This window comes from Festucalex cinctus, chromosome 1 (assembly GCF_051991245.1).
Source record: "Festucalex cinctus isolate MCC-2025b chromosome 1, RoL_Fcin_1.0, whole genome shotgun sequence".
Taxonomy (NCBI): domain Eukaryota; kingdom Metazoa; phylum Chordata; class Actinopteri; order Syngnathiformes; family Syngnathidae; genus Festucalex; species Festucalex cinctus.
The window spans coordinates 11,239,109-11,257,476 of record NC_135411.1 but is presented as its reverse complement, the minus strand read 5'-3'; the positions used below and the strand labels follow the sequence as shown (position 1 = coordinate 11,257,476).

The 18,368-nt window shown below is 37.4% G+C and overlaps 1 protein-coding gene across 7 annotated transcripts in view; it reads left to right on the top strand.

Annotated features, from left to right (window-relative positions):
* Nucleotides 1–18,368, top strand: part of nectin4b (nectin cell adhesion molecule 4b) — a 31,598-nt gene that overhangs the window by 9,865 nt on the left and 3,365 nt on the right. For 3 of the 7 annotated variants that reach the window (XM_077515986.1, XM_077515995.1, XM_077515976.1), the window contains 9 exons: nucleotides 1,043–1,243; nucleotides 2,370–2,537; nucleotides 7,219–7,497; nucleotides 9,191–9,308; nucleotides 13,881–14,032; nucleotides 15,697–15,880; nucleotides 15,966–16,041; nucleotides 17,661–17,720; nucleotides 17,805–18,017. In XM_077515986.1, coding sequence (XP_077372112.1) covers nucleotides 1,043–1,243; nucleotides 2,370–2,537; nucleotides 7,219–7,497; nucleotides 9,191–9,308; nucleotides 13,881–14,032; nucleotides 15,697–15,880; nucleotides 15,966–16,041; nucleotides 17,661–17,720; nucleotides 17,805–18,017 — 1,451 coding nt within the window. Of the gene's footprint in view, nucleotides 1–1,012; nucleotides 1,244–2,369; nucleotides 2,538–7,218; nucleotides 7,498–9,190; nucleotides 9,309–13,880; nucleotides 14,033–15,696; nucleotides 15,881–15,965; nucleotides 16,042–17,660; nucleotides 17,721–17,804; nucleotides 18,018–18,368 lie in introns of all 7 variants that reach the window. The other 4 variants (XM_077516013.1, XM_077516022.1, XM_077516031.1 and 1 more) reach the window with 4 other exon arrangements.

Here is an 18,368-nt window from a genome sequence, read left to right as displayed (position 1 = left end):
ACGTTTTTTTTTTTTTTTTTTTTTGGGGGGGGGGGGTATTTCCACCGTTCAGTAATCAGAAAAACTTAAAAATCAGTGACTTGCCGCTTTGCTATGGATTGAGTTTTGCGAAATGACTAATTCAAGCCTTGTATAGTTTGAAGGAGTTAATTATCATTGACTTTTAGTTGAACTTAGTTTGTCATGTATGATGACTAATATGTACGATTATTAACACTTCCTTCAACTGTTGTGCAGTTTGTCACCTTGAGGCAGCTGTGTGGAACAAGCATAGGAAACGAGCCAAACTGCACTTACTCTTTCTTATTGATCGCCATTTTCCATAAGCTGCCATTAAAAAAAAAACGTTAATATTGGCCTAAAAGAGGACAGGTAACAATATACTCTTTGCGATATATATACTAGGGGTGTGAATTGCCTAGTACCTGACGATTCGATTCGTATCACGATTCACAGGTCACGATTCGATTCGATACCGATTAATCCCGATACGAATTTATAAGTCGATTGTTGCGATTTTTTTTCATTCAAATTTAGAAAATACTAATCAGTAAGCTTGTAGAGTGTAAGATTTATATGAAAATGTATTATTTATTTATCTGAAATTTCAGTCTTATAGAGGTTGTAATCTGTTTCATGTTTGAACAGCATTAAAATAAAATATTAAGGCTTAATGTTCCGTTCATATAACATTCTTCCATGCTCACGGTGTGAATCCTAACCCGAAGTCAGACGTTTTGTTGAATATTTTTCCATTAAAAATGGAAGTTTAAAAATTGATTCACACACACACACACACAAAAAAAAGGCAATGATGATAAGACGTTGAATCGGTAAGACTACCGAATGAACAATTCTGAGCTCTTAAAAAAAAAAAAAAAAAAAATAATAATCGATTTTTTTTAATTGAATCGATTCGAGAATCGTGCGATGTAGTATCGCGATATATCGCCGAATCGATTTTTTTTTTTTAACACCCCTAATATATACTGTATATCTTCATATTGCCCAGCGCGAATTGATGCTTGAACTTCTCCACCAGTGGCGTGTGCCCGGGGCGTCTTCATCGAGCCCGTCCGGCCTGTCACGTCGCAGCGCTCGCTGGCCGAGAGCGCCACCCGGCTGCCGTGTCGCTACCAGGGCATGGTGGGCGAGAGGGTGGTGCAGGTGACCTGGTACAAGGAGCTGCGCGACGGCACCAAGGAGCAGATCATCACCGCTCACTTCTCGGACGGACACACGGGTAAGCAATGCGCATTCACGCGTTATGGTTCAGTCCCTTTTCGGTTTTTGCTAGTTTCTGGTCAGTCATCGAAAATTCATGCCTCCAAATGTTTCAAGGCAAAATAGCAGATTTTCTGTGTCTTTAAAGACATGGTTTCTGGAGGCTTTTTTTTTTTTTTGTGGGTCTCCTAATCATAGACACTATTGTTAAATTTCATGTTGCTAAGTCTTTGGGGGCTGAATTATCCCCCCAAAACATCCAAGGGATGACCTAAATCTAAACTTGCCCCAGAAATGACCCTAAAATGGCTGCTTCAAATCCAAGCGGCCGACTTCCTGTGTGATAACCGACGTGGCATCGTGAGACTTTTTTTGGTTACTCATGATCGACAGGCCTTCCAAATTTCATGTTGCCAATTCAGGGGGATGCCACCAAACAAAATTTCTCTTTTTTTTTTTTTTTATTGTTTTTTTAAATTTATTTATTTATTTATTATTAGGCATGGCTTCTCAAGACTTTTTTTTTTGTGGGTTTGCGGTTAAATTTAATTTTGCTACATGAAATTGCCTTTAGAGGCTGATTTTATTTTTTTTAATTTATTTTTTTATTCCAGGGGCTACCCAAATGTTAACTTTCACCAAAATAACCTTGATGTCTACTTTGAACCAAAATGTTTGACTTTATTGTGTCTTTTGAAGGCTGCTTCCTCTTACTTTTTTTTTTTTCTCCTCCAGAGTCGACTCATAATAGAAATACAAAATTTCATGTTGCTCAGTGAAACTGTGTTTGGTGGCTGAATTTTTTTAGAAAATTACAATAGAATGACTCAAATGTAAACTTTCAACAAATTGACCCTAAAATGTCAATTTCAAAAGAAAATGGCAGTCCCTCTGTGTCTTTTCAGGCATGGATTGTTGCGTTGTTGTTTTTTTGTTGTTGTTGTTGTTTGGGGGTCTAATAATGATAAATGTGTCTCCTGAATTTCGTTTTGCTAATTAAAAAAAAAAATTAAATAAAAATTCTGGGAGATGCCACCAAATATAAATTTTCACCAAAACTTCATGTCTTTCAGTTGCATTGTGGGGCATGTTTTTCTAAATATTTCTCTCTATTTTAATTGAAAAGTGTTCATTCCTCCCTTCAGAATTTGGACGCTACGTTGGCCGCGTGAGGTTCGAGAGCGACAACCCCACCGCCAACTCTGCGCTACTCATCCCCAACACGGAGGAGTCTGACGATGGCACGTACGCCTGCCACATCTCCACGTTCCCCAACGGGAACTTTGAGAGGCGCATCACGCTCACTGTGTGGGGTGAGTTTTGCAACTTGACTGTTTTTGCCCCGTCCATAATTGTTGCATTTGGAAGCGATGGAGGGGTTACAAACGCTTGTTGACCCGCTGCTGCCTATATGGATTAAAAATAAAAAAAAAATTAAAAAAAAGTTCTAAAAATAATGGAAATAAAATAATAAAAAATATGAAAACATTGATTTTTTTTCAATAACATGGAAATAAAATTATACAAAAATAACAAAAAATACAATAGGCAAATAAAAATACATAATGCAAATAATTATATACAATTAATTTCATTTTTAACATCAATAATGGAATAAATTAACAAAACTAGCAGCGTTTCTGTCGAATCATCTTCCACTATCTTTTACTCCATTCTCCATCCGTGCAAGGCACAGAGGGCTTGGTTTGTTGTTCTTGCTAACTTCCTTTTTATGACAGAACGATGTTTGGTTCATGCGTGAATCACCACCGTGTCGAACCAGTCGGTGCTGGAGAGAGTAAGCACGCAAAAATGTGTTTATGTCAAAATGGCTTGTAATGCAAATTTGACCGCACAACCTTCTTCTTGTTGTCATAGTACAAGCACGTGTACACAAGACACCAGCCCAGTTTTTTGTTTTTGTTTTTTTGTTTTTTACATTGGATGAGGAAAGTGTCCATTTTATTCTTCATTGATCAATATTTAAAAAAATAAGACATTTTTATTATCAATACCTCCTCAAAAGCATCTTGATATCTGACCCGCATTTTTTTTTTTGAGTTTTCTGAAAATTTGTATCCTCCTCGCTCAATTAGCAAACTCAAACTGATATTTTACTGTAGGACTGGTGTTGTTTTGGTGATGAGTGCTGTTGTGTTTGCACAAAACTGTTTTTTGAAATTGTGGCCACTAAGTTCAACCTTGGTTACATTAGACCAGTGGTGTCCAAACTACGGCCCGGGGGCCATTTGCGGCCCGCCGTCCATTTTTCAGTGGCCCACAACATATGCTCAAAATGGAATTTGACTCAGTTCAAATAAAATAAAACAAAAATGTTTGGAGATGGTCAAAGAAAGAAGCGAGGGTATCGAAAAACAGGTGCCCTTAAAGGTTATTTTAATTAACTAAAACTAATGAAAAAACTAAAATTCAAAAAACAATATTAACGAAATAAAATAAAAACAAAAATCTTTTTTAAAAACCGAAAACTAACTGAAACTACATTTTATGTTTACAAAACAAACTAAAACTAACTAAAATTATATATAATTAATCTTTGGTAATTAATTTAATGCATGAGCCTTTGGGGATGATTTTAAATGTGATTTTTAGATTTATTTTTATATAAACTGGAATAATGACGTTTGAAAGTATGTCACACAGAAGTGATGTCATCTAGCAGCAGCCAATAGAAAAGCACCAAAAGATGACGTTGCGCCAATGCTGTTTTTTAAATATTGCGCACAATAGCCTACACGTTTATAAAAAAAAAACTAAACTAATAAAAACTAACAGAACCATCCTGTAAACTAATAAAAACGAACTAAAATGAAAAATTCCAAAACTATAATAACCCTACTACCATATTACAAATAAATTGGTTTATATACTGTAGCATTTTTCTAAATATGCAAAAGCACAAATAAATTATTTGTACAATTTTTAGGACTAAACACAATTTCTCTTAATAACATTATGTGGCCCTTGCGTCCTTCTGATTTTCTGTATGTGGCCCTCAAATGAAAATTTTTGCATATCCTTCAAAGTTGCTGCTTCTATGCAGCTTTCCTGGACGAGTGTTCTTCTTGTTTTTGTTACGACCGGCTCTACTAGGGGAAGGGAAGTAACACAGACGATGACTTTTTGTAAATGGCTGAATCAAAATTGACAGTTTTAATTGGGTTTGTAGGTGGTTGACAATAATAACATGTGCCGATGACAGTAGTTGAGCACCCAAATGGCTCCTAACAGAGACTACTGTCAGGAACAAATAATAAATAAGTGAACAAATGGAGTACAAAGGAAACACGAATACACGAGGAAGCACGAATGGCTTCACTGAAGGAATACAAAAAGGACTTCAAATGGATTCAACAAGTGTCTCGATGACACAGAAAACAAGAGACGCATAGCAAGACGAGGCGAGCTGCACTAGTAAGTTCCAGCCGCCCAGAGGGACAGAAAAGCAGCGCTTTTATTTGGGGCAGTCCGGCCAGGTGTAGGTCGACGATTGGTTGGTTGGGAAGGCCCGTCCGGAGCTGCTCACCCGAGGGGGTCGAGGACGGCCGCCACCCAGAAACGTCACGCTAGCACAGTTGTCCAATCAGCGAGTCGCGCTGGCACAATCGTCCAGTCAGACCTTTTGCGCTGGTGCAGTCGTCCAATCAAATCCTCACTCTGGCACAGCCGTCCAATCAGAATGTCGCGCTGGGACATTCGAAGCTGCCTTTAACGAAAACGGGTACCAGACGACACGCACGCACGCACTAGGGGAGCGAAGACTTCGGCGGGCCCGAGCCGACAACCGTAGCAGTCTTTAGATCAGGGGTCTCCAAGTTGGGTCCTCGAGAGCCCCTATCCAGCCTGTTTTCCATGTTTCTCTCCACTAACACACCTGATTCATGATCGGGATCGTTATCAGGCTTCTGCAAAGCTTGCTGATTAGCTGATCATTAGATGCAGCTGTGCTGAAGGACGGAGACATGGAAAACAGGCTGGATAGGGGCCCTCGAGGACCCAACTTGGAGACCCCTGCTTTAGATCTCGATTTAAAAGGATGTGCAGTTTTTGGCAATTTCACCATGGTCATTTTTTTTCTCCACTTGAAGATAACTATTCTGAGATGTGGCTATGAATGTGTCAGGAAAATCTAAATTTCATTTAGGGTTAATCAGAGGCACTTTTAATGGGGGCAGGTTCATTTTTTCTCAATTGTGTTATTGTGGGGAAAACGTCTTGAAATGACTAATTAATAAACTTAAATATATAAATTAAATATCATACTGGGTTTTTCTTCATTTTTTTTTGAATAATTTAGGATTATTTTTGGCTTAATCACCTACCTCCAAAAATGTATATGTATATGCATATCATTGTGCATCCATCAGGTATGTTTAACTTTTTTTTGTTTTGTTAAAATGTCACAATAAAAGCATGTCTGATACTCCAAGATAGATAATGTTGTTGTTGTTGTTGTTAGCGTTGTTGCTGCTACCTTGACAGAGGAAACAAAGCAACACAAACACAGCAAAACATTGACTCATGACCCAAGTAATTATAAAGCCACTTATAGTCAGGACAATTACGTCTTTCCATTATAGCAGAAGATCTTGCAATAGCAGCCTGTATTCAACTCAAGGAGGAGTCCCAAGTTCGTCTCTAAATTAATGTTTTAAATTATTTAATCATGCTTAAACAAGCCACACCATTAGTGTTGAGTATCGAGTCTGAAAATCCATTAAAATTCAGCACATGTACCTCCAAAATAATTTCAATTAAAAAAAAATATATATAGATCTTGGGAAAAGAGCAAAATTAAATTGGAGATATGAAAATGCAATACAAAAATGTTTAATAATTAATGAATAAATTTTATACACATAACTTAAAAAGTTTTGTTGCATTTTAAAAAATCTATAATTTTTTTATAATGTATTTTTTATTTTAATAAAAAATGTTGGATTATTAATTTAGTTAAATTGTTTTGTTTAAAATGCATTTTTAAATTTTTGTTATTGTATATTAGTAGCTAATCAAATACAGTAATTAATAGGGATGCAACGATATCCAAACATCTCGATACGATATCACGATACGATAATTATCACGATATTGTGTCGGCAAAAGATCGCAATATTGTAAAAAAGAGAGCGCATACTAAAAAAAGCACAATATTGTGCTTTTGTACATAACAACAATGCATATAAACCACCTACAATCTCTAATAACAATATTGAGGCACTTACTTGCTAATGCAAGCACACATTAATCTCTTCACAAGCAAATTAGGTTCCCCTTCATCTGACAATTAGCATAGATTTTAAACATAGAAGGCCAAAACATCCCTAATGAAAATCAAGTTGCACTAATAAACTAGCCACTAGAGGGTACTAGAACTGCACAAATGGAAATCAACCTGACTTTTTTTTTTTTAACAAATGTGTTCCTTTGAAATATTGTGAACATGACGACGACGATATTGTGGCAGTTTTAATATCGCAATATCACGATATTGCCCTTATCGTTACAAGGAATTATAAATTCCTTCAAATTTCCTCATTCGCCTTAAAGGGTAAATCAACCCCAAAATTGTCTTTACAGTAATGTTCTATGCAGCCCCACTAGTCTAAACACGGAATTCTGATTAATATTGCATTTGTGAAATATGAGTTCAGCAGCAAAATCCAACTGTTCTTATCCATCATCTCATGCCCCTTGCTGTCACCTGAAAATGACATCACAGTTACTCAAAGGTAATGACCAATCACAGCGCACCTGTTTTCTAAAGCTGAGCCGTGATTGGTCGTTTCCTGAGCCCCAACTGTGATGTCATCTTCAGTCAACAGCAAGTGGCAACATGGCCGCCGCCTGTCATTGATTTGGCTACTTAATTCATATTCCACAAACACAATATTAATCAGAATGCCAAGACTCGTGTGTCACATCCAACATATTTTTGTCAAGAATTTTTTATTTGTATTTTTTTCCGCCCAGTGCTTCCCATCGCCTCGCTGGAGCCGGTGGTGCTGATGGAGGGCCAGTCGTTCCGCGTGGCGGCGTCGTGTCGCGCAGTGGGCCGCCCGCTGCCCACCCTCTCCTGGGACACCCCCGTGCCGGGCCAGGCCCAGAACCGCACCAACGACGGGGGCTCGGTCTCCAGCTACTACTCGCTGCACCCGCTGCGCAGCATGAACGGCAAGCGGCTGGACTGCCTGGTGCGGCACCCCGGCCTGGAGCGCCCGCGGAGGATCGCCAACCAGCTGGTGGTGCACTGTGAGTACGTCTGGACGGCATGGCGAGCAATCCGTGTGAACGCGTGCTTTGGTTGAGTTGATGATTCACAGGAGTAGACAAATAATGAAAAATAGTGATCTGTCCTTGTGATTTTTTTTGTTGCTTTTTTATTAAGCTGCCCTAAGGCTAAAAAATGGGTCATTTGTTTGGAACATTGATGTGGTCACTTGTTGCTCGGCAGAATTCGCAGTTAATTTGTTCTGCATCCTGTTTGCACATATTTGGAAGTGGTTGCTTAGCAGCCTCCCGGGAAGTAGCTTTCGTCAATGGTTGATTTATTGCTTTTACAGTAGAGTACACAGTCTTGACTAGAAGGCAGCCATCTTGCGTTGCCACTTTCAATGACAACTTTTGTTTTGGGTTTTTTCGGCGAAAACCCTATTATCAGTGCGTGTTTTACGCTAAGATGGAGTCATGGGAGCCTCACAAAGAGCAAACTTCACTGTTTGGACCAACCATACAGAGTATATTATCTCAATATTGCGACTCAGAAAGTTAGCTTCAATTTTCACAGTGAATTTTTTTTTCCTGATGGGGTTTACTTTCACTTGATCGTTGATGGCTCTGACAACTTGATGCAGAAGAATCTTTGAGTATGCCCCAGCGATATACCTTACAAGAAAAAATTAAGTCTCACCAATACAGATGTACTGATACCGCTAATACTTTTGATTAGGGATGTAATGATAACGGTAATATCGTGATACCGTAATATTAAAAATGCCACAATATATCGTCGTCGTCATGTCACGATATTAAAAGCAGCACATCTGTTAAAAAAAAATCAGGTTGATTTCCATTTGTGCAGTTCTAGCACCCTCTGGTGGCTGTTTTTTTTTATTTTTTTTAGTGCAGTTTAATTTTCACAAGGGATGTTTTGGCCCTTCTGTTTAAAATCCACACTAATGGTCAGATGAAGGGCCACGTAATATGCTTGTGAATTGAGTCAATATGTGGAGGAACTCGATGTGTGCTTGCTGAGATTGTAGGTTGTTTATATGCATGTTGTTATGTACAAAAGCACAAGTGTTCTTTTTATTTTTTTTTTATTTTTTTAGCATTAGCTTTTTTTTTTAAAAATTTTTTTACAGTATTGTGTGACCTTTTTTTTGTATTGTGATTCGCCAACATCTCTACAATATCGTGATAATTATTGTATTGATATCATGTCGTGATATCGTATCGTGATGTTTGGATATCGTGACATCCCTACTTTTGATACATAAAAATGTATGAAAAATTGTGAACAAAGAATGATGTAGGTGAAGGATCAACGATGTGTCAAAATTGCCACAGATTAGTGCCAACAATCTTTTCAACAATCAGTCTTTTTTTTTTTTTTTTTTGGCTTAAATATCTGTAGTCAGTATCGGAAGCCTCCACGAGTAGCCAATGCCTTAAAATAAGGCCAGTATCGGCCTGACACCAAATACCTGGTATTGGTATTCCCCCATCCCTAATTAAATATAATTATATGGTCCCTCTATATGGCAGATTTTCACCTTTTTCAGGTTTGTCTGGAACATCCTCTGCGAAAAAAAAAAAAAAAAGGGGGTTTACTACTGTGGAATTTTTTTCTTTTGTAGTTTTTTTTTTTAAGCATTTGCTTACATATCACTTGTGTTTTCGTGCCAACTCATATTGCGAGTTTGTGTGTGTATGTGTACGTCAGATCCCCCCGATGCCACCATCTCAACCACGACGGACGACTGGTTTGCAGGTCTGGTAGAGGCGGCGCTCACATGTGATGCCACCGGATTCCCCGTGCCACAAAACATCACCTGGACATGGTGGGACACGCACGCTACACACCACGCTAACACACACTTAAAAGAAATGTCTCATAATCCTTCTCAGGAAAAGACACTTTTCTCGCAAGCAGGAGTCGAGCGCTAAGTGCTTCATCGGTACGTTGCTTTTTAACAAGCACTGTCAACATGCTAAAACACACATTAGATGCACAATGTTGAACATAAATAATATAGGGCAGGACAAGTTTCCATACACAGGAAAATGTATATTATTTTATGTTTCAGACACTTAGATATCATGGGTACAGGGCAGACGTCAGGCAAATAAATAGCAAAAAAAAATCTGTCTTGAGCCACAAAACATTTGAACATTGTGATGAACGGAACAGTGCGTTCGTGTTAGTCTAATGTCCTGATGGCCCAATAGCTAATTAGAGCTGCACCAGAACACAGAAATATGCTGCATCCAATTTATTTTCTTCTACCTTTTTCTAATTTTTCATACTTTCTTTTTCATACATTTTTATACTTTTCTGCCTTTCTGTGAAATTTCAGCAATTTTATGGACGTCGTGGTAATTTTCTGCCTCCCTTCCTCCTTTTTTGGACATTTTATGGCTATTTTTTGACTTTTTTTTTCTGGCTTTTTTTGCTATCAGTTTTCTGACATTTTTAGCAATTTTGTCAACATTTTATGGTAATTTTCATCATTTCTTCTTTTGTTTTTGGACATTTTATAGTTTTTCTTTCTTTGATGCCTTTTTTTTTTAAATAAAAAAAATATCTGACATTTTGGGCAATTTTATGGCCATGGTAATTTTCTGCTTCCTTTTTTGGATATTTTATAGCTATTTTTGACATATTATTTCTGCCTTTTTTTTTTCTTTTTTTTTGCTATCAGTGTTCTGACATTTTTGTCAATTTTGTCAACATTTTATGGTAATTTTCGGCATTTGTTTTGTTCTTGAACATTTTAGTTACCGGTACTTTTTCTTTTCTGCCTTTAGGGGGAAAAAAAATAAAAAACATTTTTGGTAATTTCATGGTCATTTTCTGCCTCCCTTCTTTCTTTTTTGGACATTTTATGGCTATTTTTTGACATTTTTCCTGCCTTTTTGCTATAGGTTTTCTGACATTTTTGGCAATTTTGTCAACATTTTATGGCAATTTTTGGCATTTCTTATTTTGTTTTTGGACTTTTGATAGTTACTTTTTTGTTTTCTGACTTTTTTTTTTTTAATAACAAAAATATTTGCCATTTTCGGCAATTTCATGGACATTTTATGGTAATTTTCTGCTTTTCCTCTTCATTTTTGGACATTTTTAGGCAATTTTTAAAACGTTTCAATCTACCCTCTATCTCTTTTTTTTTCTGTCAACTTAAAAATTTGGACTCTGATGACAATTTTTGGAATATTTAATTATTCTTTTTTTTTTTTAATCAATCATGAATTTGTGTAAAGAATATTTTATCTGAAAAATAGAAATAAATAAACAAAATTAAAAATAAATATTAATTACTACTAATTTTTTTTAGAGATATTCACAGGGAGCCACTGGAGAAGGACTAAAGAGCCACATGTGGCTCCAAGAGCCGCAGGTGGCAGACTCCTGGTATAGGGTTAGGTTTATGACCCACCCTGTAGATACTATAAATCAGTGGTGTCAAAGTCACCAAATGTTCAACACAGCTGATTCATATGTAAGCTCATCAGCAAGCTCTGAAGGAGCCTGAGAATTATTCTGATCATTGAATCAGGTGTGTTGGAGTAGAGAAACCTCAAAAACATGCAGGACTCGGGCCCTCGAGTACCGGATCTTGACACATTTGCTATAGATAATACTGGAGCAGCAAGAATAATCAGTAGCTACATGGGTTAATAAGTAACTAACTAAATCCGATTTAATAATACTGTATATAAACAAAATAGTGTGCTATATATGCAGATGAAAATGTGTGTGGCAAAATACTGTCTATTCATTTATCAATAAAGTAGCCTTCCATGAATACTTATGTGATCTGAAGGCTTTCCTCCCTCCACCTGTGTCTCTGTTATTCACAGCAGGTTATGTGGGATTCAACCACATGAAACGTGAGCCGGCTCCATTTTGGGCTTAGGTGGGGTTGTTGGCATAGGGGGGGTGGCAGGAGAGACTATTAAGTGATATGTGTGGTGAAACTTCGGGGAACTTGACCCAACCGTCTCCATTGTGTGTCCTTTCATCGCACTAAACAGACATTTAGAAGGAAGTGGTTTTGCGGTTCAGGTTCGCACACATTGACGGTTACACTGCAACCAAACAATAATAATAACACCCCCAAAAATGGGTTTTAGTTGTTGAAATAATAATAATGATGATAGTGATGATGAGGTGGATGATAGTACATGATAAAATAATAATTTCCAAAATAAAAAAAAAACATAGTTTGAGTGACAGCAAAGAGTTGAAGCCGAATAGAAGATGGACGAATAATAATAACGTTATGACCACACAAGATGGCAGCACTTAACTCATTCGCTCCCAGCCATTTTCACATTTCGCAATCCCGTTCGCTCCCGGCTGTTTTACTGGATTTTGACTGATTTTGCAAGGCCCACAGAATATTGTGTTCTATTGCTATAAAAGCATGGAATCTATCAAAAGAAAGATTAAAGTCTCTTCTTTTATCAGGAAAAGAAAGTATGTTTCTACCTGTTTCCATTTTGCAGCAATTAGCATTAGACGAGAGCTAAGTTTCATCAGTTTTCACAAATCTATTCAAAATTGTAATTTAGCTTTTTTTCGACATGGCCCTGGTTGATCTCCTTTGCTCTGCTGCCACCTGCTGGCCGTTTGTGTAATAACTACCATTTCTGCAACCGTTCTTTGCAGTTGAGCGGCTGCATCAAAGCCTTCTGTATGCTCTAGCATAAAAAAACAAACAAACAAAAAACGTATAAATACTAGGGGTGGGACAAAAAAACGATTCGACCGAACCATCGGTCGTCAAGGGGAGCTAAACGACCGTATCGGTAGCAGACTTGTCAACCGATACAAAATCCGCCGGGAATCCTTAGATACATTGCTTGTAAAGCTGTGGACCGGATATCGCGTTGCTGTGAATCGGTTGCGAGTGAGGCTTTATGGTTTTCATAACAATAGCAAGAGTTCTGCACCGTGCTCTACTTGTTTTGTTTACATTTCAGTAGCATCACCATTCAAACTACTTCCGTGTTTACAGAGAGCGAGCAAAGTAGCGCTCAGAGACGCTTCATTCCCCGGATGTTGTAAGCATAATGCAAAGACGTTACGCACCTTTTTTGGGGGTGAGGGGGGGCCCCATACCGTCAACGCCGTGCTTGCGACACGGCGCGCGCGCGCACACCGAGTGACAACATGCAACAGTGGAGACAGTTAGCAGAAGCCGGTGCCGTACATCTCGGTATTTCCCATTGCTATCGAGTCCTCTTGATGCACTTGTATGTCCCGGGCCGGCGTTGGTACTGCGCGCGAGCCAAAAAGAATAACTCCCGTGACGATCCAATGCATGGATTCAACTGACACAGGTATGTCCCACAGCCAAGTCAATGTACACAACAAGCATGAGCAGCAGGGAACTGAGACGTGCCCGCAATTACGTCATCAAACTCAAAATGAACGACAGCCCAAAAAACAAAACAAACAGTAGTGATTCCGTGGTCATCATCGTGTCTCAGATTAAAAAAACAAAAAAGATCAAATACATTAACCAAAAATGAATGTGATGGCAAAGAAAAACAAAAATTGTTAAAAACAAAAATTGTTGATAAAAAGGTTAGGGCACTTTTGGAAATATTTTTTGGATATATTAAGTTATTAAAATGGGTTTGATCGATTTATTGTTCCATAAGGTGGCTTCATATTTCTTTTGGCTGGACGGTAGGTTTATTTCATGTCTTAAATTTAGGTTTCTGATATACTTCACAATGTGGACATATTCTGTTTAATTGTGTTGGTGTCTTTTTAAAGGTTAAATATTCATATTTAACATTGAATTATCAGCCTTTTGTTTTCCTGATCCTTATTTTGAATTAAAAAACAAACAAACAAAAAACAATTATAACTGTTAAGAACAACTAATAAATATTTAACCTGATACATTTTCAGTCATATCGCCCAGCCCTTTGTTCCGGTCCATTTAAATAATTGATTCAATATATAAAAATATAGAAGACATTGTTGTTGTTCTTTTTTAACACATTTGTAGATACTGTAAAAATTTGTGGTGTTTTAAGATTAATGTTTACAAGCAACAAATGTCACTATAAGTTTTGAATATTGGAATGAATCGTATCGAATCGAAAATTGTATCGTTCCCAAACTTAATCGAACCGTATCGAACCGTTCTGTTCTGAAAGATAATCGTTTTTCAATCGAATCGCAACTTGTGTATCGAGATACATATCGAATCGGCCTCATGTCAGAGATTCCCACCCCTAATAAATACGTCTTTGGGACACTTAGAACATAAAAAAAAAAAACGTACTTACACGTTATTGGGAGCAAATGAGTTAAACAGAAACTCTGGACACCTAAAATAGAAGGAATACATGCCGACTTACTTGCATCGTTGCCTCCTCAATGTGCGCAGGAAGGGCGGGGCTCTGCCGGACGGCGCAAGGGCCTCGGGCGGACGTGTGACGTTCGGCCGAGGCCTGCGTCTGAACGACAGCGGCCTGTACCAGTGCGCCGTCAGTAACAGCGTGGGCGTGGCCAAAGCCGACTACTTGATGACTGTAACTGGTGAGTGTTTTTGCTTCTTTTAGCGTTTAACTTTAAATGAGCATAAACAGTTAAGAGAATGAGGAACCGCACGATACACGTCACCACACTTAATATTCATGAGTCTAGCGAGGAGGGTCAAATTCGGCCGGCTAGTCATGCTAGAATGGATGTAAACAGTGTACTAGTGAGATGTCTACTGCGCTAAATTGACTAATTCTGTCCGAGAATGATATCCCTGGTGCCAAATTCACTGGTATAGACGTAGAAGAACATACTAACGTTCAATTGAAGAGATGGCTTGCGTGTAGAGGGCTGAAAAAGAGCGAAAAGCGCCGACCTGATCCACAGGTTGTTGTTTTTTCCCCCTCCCCCTCAAAACATCGTCCTACGCAACAGACACTGACGTTCTCCAGTTTCAACAAGAATACAACCTTCATATGTGGACGGTTGTCGTGTCTGGAGTGGTTTCTGCAAGTTCCATAACAGCTGTGTTTACTCGGCATGTTGTTTTTCCGGAGATAAAGGAGAACAAAACAAGCACTATTTGCATAGGTCGTCAATGAGCGAGCTTCTTTCTGACCCACTTCCGGGTTTAAGCTCCTGAAGTCACGTGGCCTTGAGGTCTAAAAATCGCATTCGTGCGGTTCCCCATTGAAGGTGTTGATTGTTGTGTTGCAACTTTGACACCTCCTTGTGGTGAATCCCACTAACTACTGTTTATTCACCAGCATTAGGCTTTGGCTTGTATGCTATTCACGCTGTTTGGTTTATTGAACACATAAATGTAATACAAAATCTAAAATAAAAGTGAAAGAGACAATAAAAGTTATGAAGCAAAACAATTATTAGTAAAGTCAGAATTTACATGTTTCAGAAAGGTGCCGTTTTTTTTTTTTTATATATATATATAATTGTACAATTATATGCCCCTCAGACATGACAACTTTAATTTTGTAATCATTAAATACTAATGGAAAAAATGAAATGGATTTTTTTTATTTAAATTTATTTATTCATTTGAATTTTGTTTCATTTGATTTTTTTTTAAATCTTTTAATTACATTTGACTTTTTTTTCATTTTTTAAAATTCAAATATTTCTTAAAAAAAATCATACTTTTTTGATTTAGTATTTGGATTCTGTTTAATAGTGAATATGAAATTTATTATACTTCATTTATTCATTTTTATTGATTCTTTATTTAACGTTATGTACGAATTATTTCATAGTGATATTCTTTTTAAAACAACGTTAAATTATTATTATTATTATTATTATTTTAAATATAGGGTATAAAAAGGAATTTTGATTTAGAATATATGATATTTCTGGAGTTTTTTTTAATGTGATTTTCTGAATTGTATTTTTGGTTAATTTTATTACATGACTTGTATAGTGATTGGGTTTATGAAATGTTGTTTTTTTTTAATATACAAAATAAGATGCCAAAGATGTTTGTTTATTTTATTTTTTATAAAATTTTATATTAGTATGTTTGTTGTACTTTTTTTTTTTTTTTTTTTTTTTTACCTTATAAAGTGATGATTTCATAAAATAAAAAATAAGTACAGTACAGTATTTTGATTTCTAAAAATCTGTCATGTGAGCGTACGGCTGTACCTAATGAAGTGTCCATGGACGCGTTCGCCATTGCCACGTGAATGAGTCACCATGTCTGTTAGCGTCTTTCCTTGCAGAGAAATCTCAGCGCAAAGGGATGTTGGCGTCCGACTCGTCCACCCTCATCTACATCATCGGCGCCTCAGCCGGCGCCGCCGTCCTGGTCATGGCCGTGGTCGTCCTGCTGCTCGTGCGCCATCACCGGCGCCGCAACAAAAAGCTGGAGAGGCAGCTCAGCGTCAAAACGTGAGTCACACGAGAAATGCGTAGAAAGTCACTAAAAATGCGGAACATTTTGATGCAAACTGCAACGCTTGCTGTTTCTTTTCAGAGAGGAAGTCAACAATTTATCCCGGCAGGCTTCCTTCAGGAGGCTCAACTCTGTCGGCTCGGATCCACGAGCACAGGTAACGATTTGGCGATGTCGCCGCTTGTATGCAAAAATTCATGATATGAATTAGTAGTGTGACGATATATCAATATTGCGATAAATCATGATACTTTGTCTCCCGGTAGATTATCGATACGCCTACGCAAGTATTGCGATATTTGTAGCCACTATAATGGCTTCATTGTTCTTTACTTATTGAGCAATTACTTGGTGGGCCACTAGGGGGAGCACCTCATAAGAGTGGCGGGGAAATGTATGGAAGTCTTCAGGCGAAGAAGACTCATGAGTTTACTTTTACTTGTGGAAGACATTTATCTGTCCATTAACTGACTCAGTTTTGTGTATGGTTTTTATGAAAAATGTGTATTATATCTTCAATTTTAACGTTTTAAAACATATTTTATGTTTTGACTTTTTACTGACTGACATGTTGCCCGTGGCAACAGTTTAAGAAAGACACAAATTTGTTCACAGAAGTTGGTCTCTGTTAACTCATTCGCTCCCAGCCATTTTCACATTTCGCAATCCCGTTTGCTCCCGGCTGTTTTATTGGATTTTGACTGATTTTGCAAGGCCCACAGAATATTGTGTTCTATTGCTATAAAGGCATGGAACCTATCAGAAAGAATCAAAGAAAGATTAAAGTCTCTTCTTTCATCAGGAAAAAAAAAAGTATGTTTCTATCTGTTTCCGTTTTGCAGCAATTAGCATTAGAAGAGAGCTAAGTTTCATCAGTTTTCACAAATCTTTTTAAAATTCTAAGTAATTGAGCTTTTTTTCTACATGGCCCTGGTTGATCTCCTTTGCTCTGCTGCCACCTGCTGGCCGTTTGTGTAATAACTACCATTTCTGCGACCGTTCTTTGCAGTTGAGAGGCTACATCAAAGCCTTCTGTATGCTCTAGTCTAGCATAAAAAACTAAACAAAAAAAAGTATAAATACGTCTTTGGGACACTTAAAACATTTTAAAAAACGTATTTACACGTTATTGGGAGCAATTGAGTTAATGACATTTGTATCGGTTTGAAAAAAATACACTAAAGTACTCACTGTGAAGAACACGCCAGTTTTAATATTGTGTTTCAGTGATGGTACAAAAATAAACTATTTTCTCATTGAAAAAAATCAGTTTGTCTTGAGTAATTTTATCATAGATTATCGTGGATTTATTATCTGATCAATATATATCGATAGTCGCGGTATCGTCATATCGTGAGATAATTGTTATCCTGAGCCTTGTATCGCATATCGTATTATATCGTGAGGTACCCAGAGGTTCCCACCCCAAATATGAATTCAGATACCATCCTGAGAACATCAACAAGCAATTTAATAACCACTATTGTATCTCATTGTAAAAAAAAAAAAATAGTAAAATTTAATGTACTAGTTTTATTTTTGTTTTTTAAATGTTAATAGTATTCTCTTTAATCTAACCATTCTCTTATTTTTATTTCATTTTGAATTATATTGATTTTTATTATTATTTTTTGCTGCATGTATTACTTTTTATTCATGATTTCCCCCTATATTTATAAAATAAATAAATAATTATGGTAGTTATTTACATTTTTGTTACTTGTTTTTAAATCCCCAAATGTTCCTCACCTAATCCATGCCATTGTTTGTTCCCAGTCTGAAGACTACGCTTTGCTCAGATCCGACAGCCATATGAAAAACAGCCAAGTGTCTCTGGTCAGTTTCCCCCTTGCCTCATCCACCTCCATTTTGACAGTTAATAACAGTATTCAACTGCCATTCATGTCTGCCGGCCCGCAGGAGCGACCCATCTACAGAGGCAGCCAGTCCACCCTGGGCGGCAGGTGGGCACCCCTGGGGAGTTTGGAGGCGGAGAGGCCGGGGTCGAGCCGCCCCGTCGTCTGGCACGACGCAGGCGACGACGCCGGGGTGGCCGCGGGCGATTTGGAGCGGGGCGACCCCAGGAGGAGAGCCAACTCCTACCAGAAGAGCAGCAACATGTCGCTGGTACTGGTCAGCATCTGTCGAAAAACATCAACAACTACAATATAGATTTAATATAGATTCAGATTTTACTTATTCAAAAAGTAAAATGTGTGTTTATTTATATATATATATATATATATATAAATAACTTGAAGTGGATTGAAATGGAATTCAATGTAAAAAAAAATGTAGAAATTCTTTATACTATTTACTATTAAAATTACGTTTAAATTGTACTTTTTGGTATTTTTAAATCTGCTATTTTATTTCTTAATTCAATTTAACCAATAGTCTACTGGATAAATACGATGCAAATTAAGTTTGATGTTATTAAAGGAAAAAAAAAAAATGCAAAAAAAAAAAAAAAAAAATCACCAA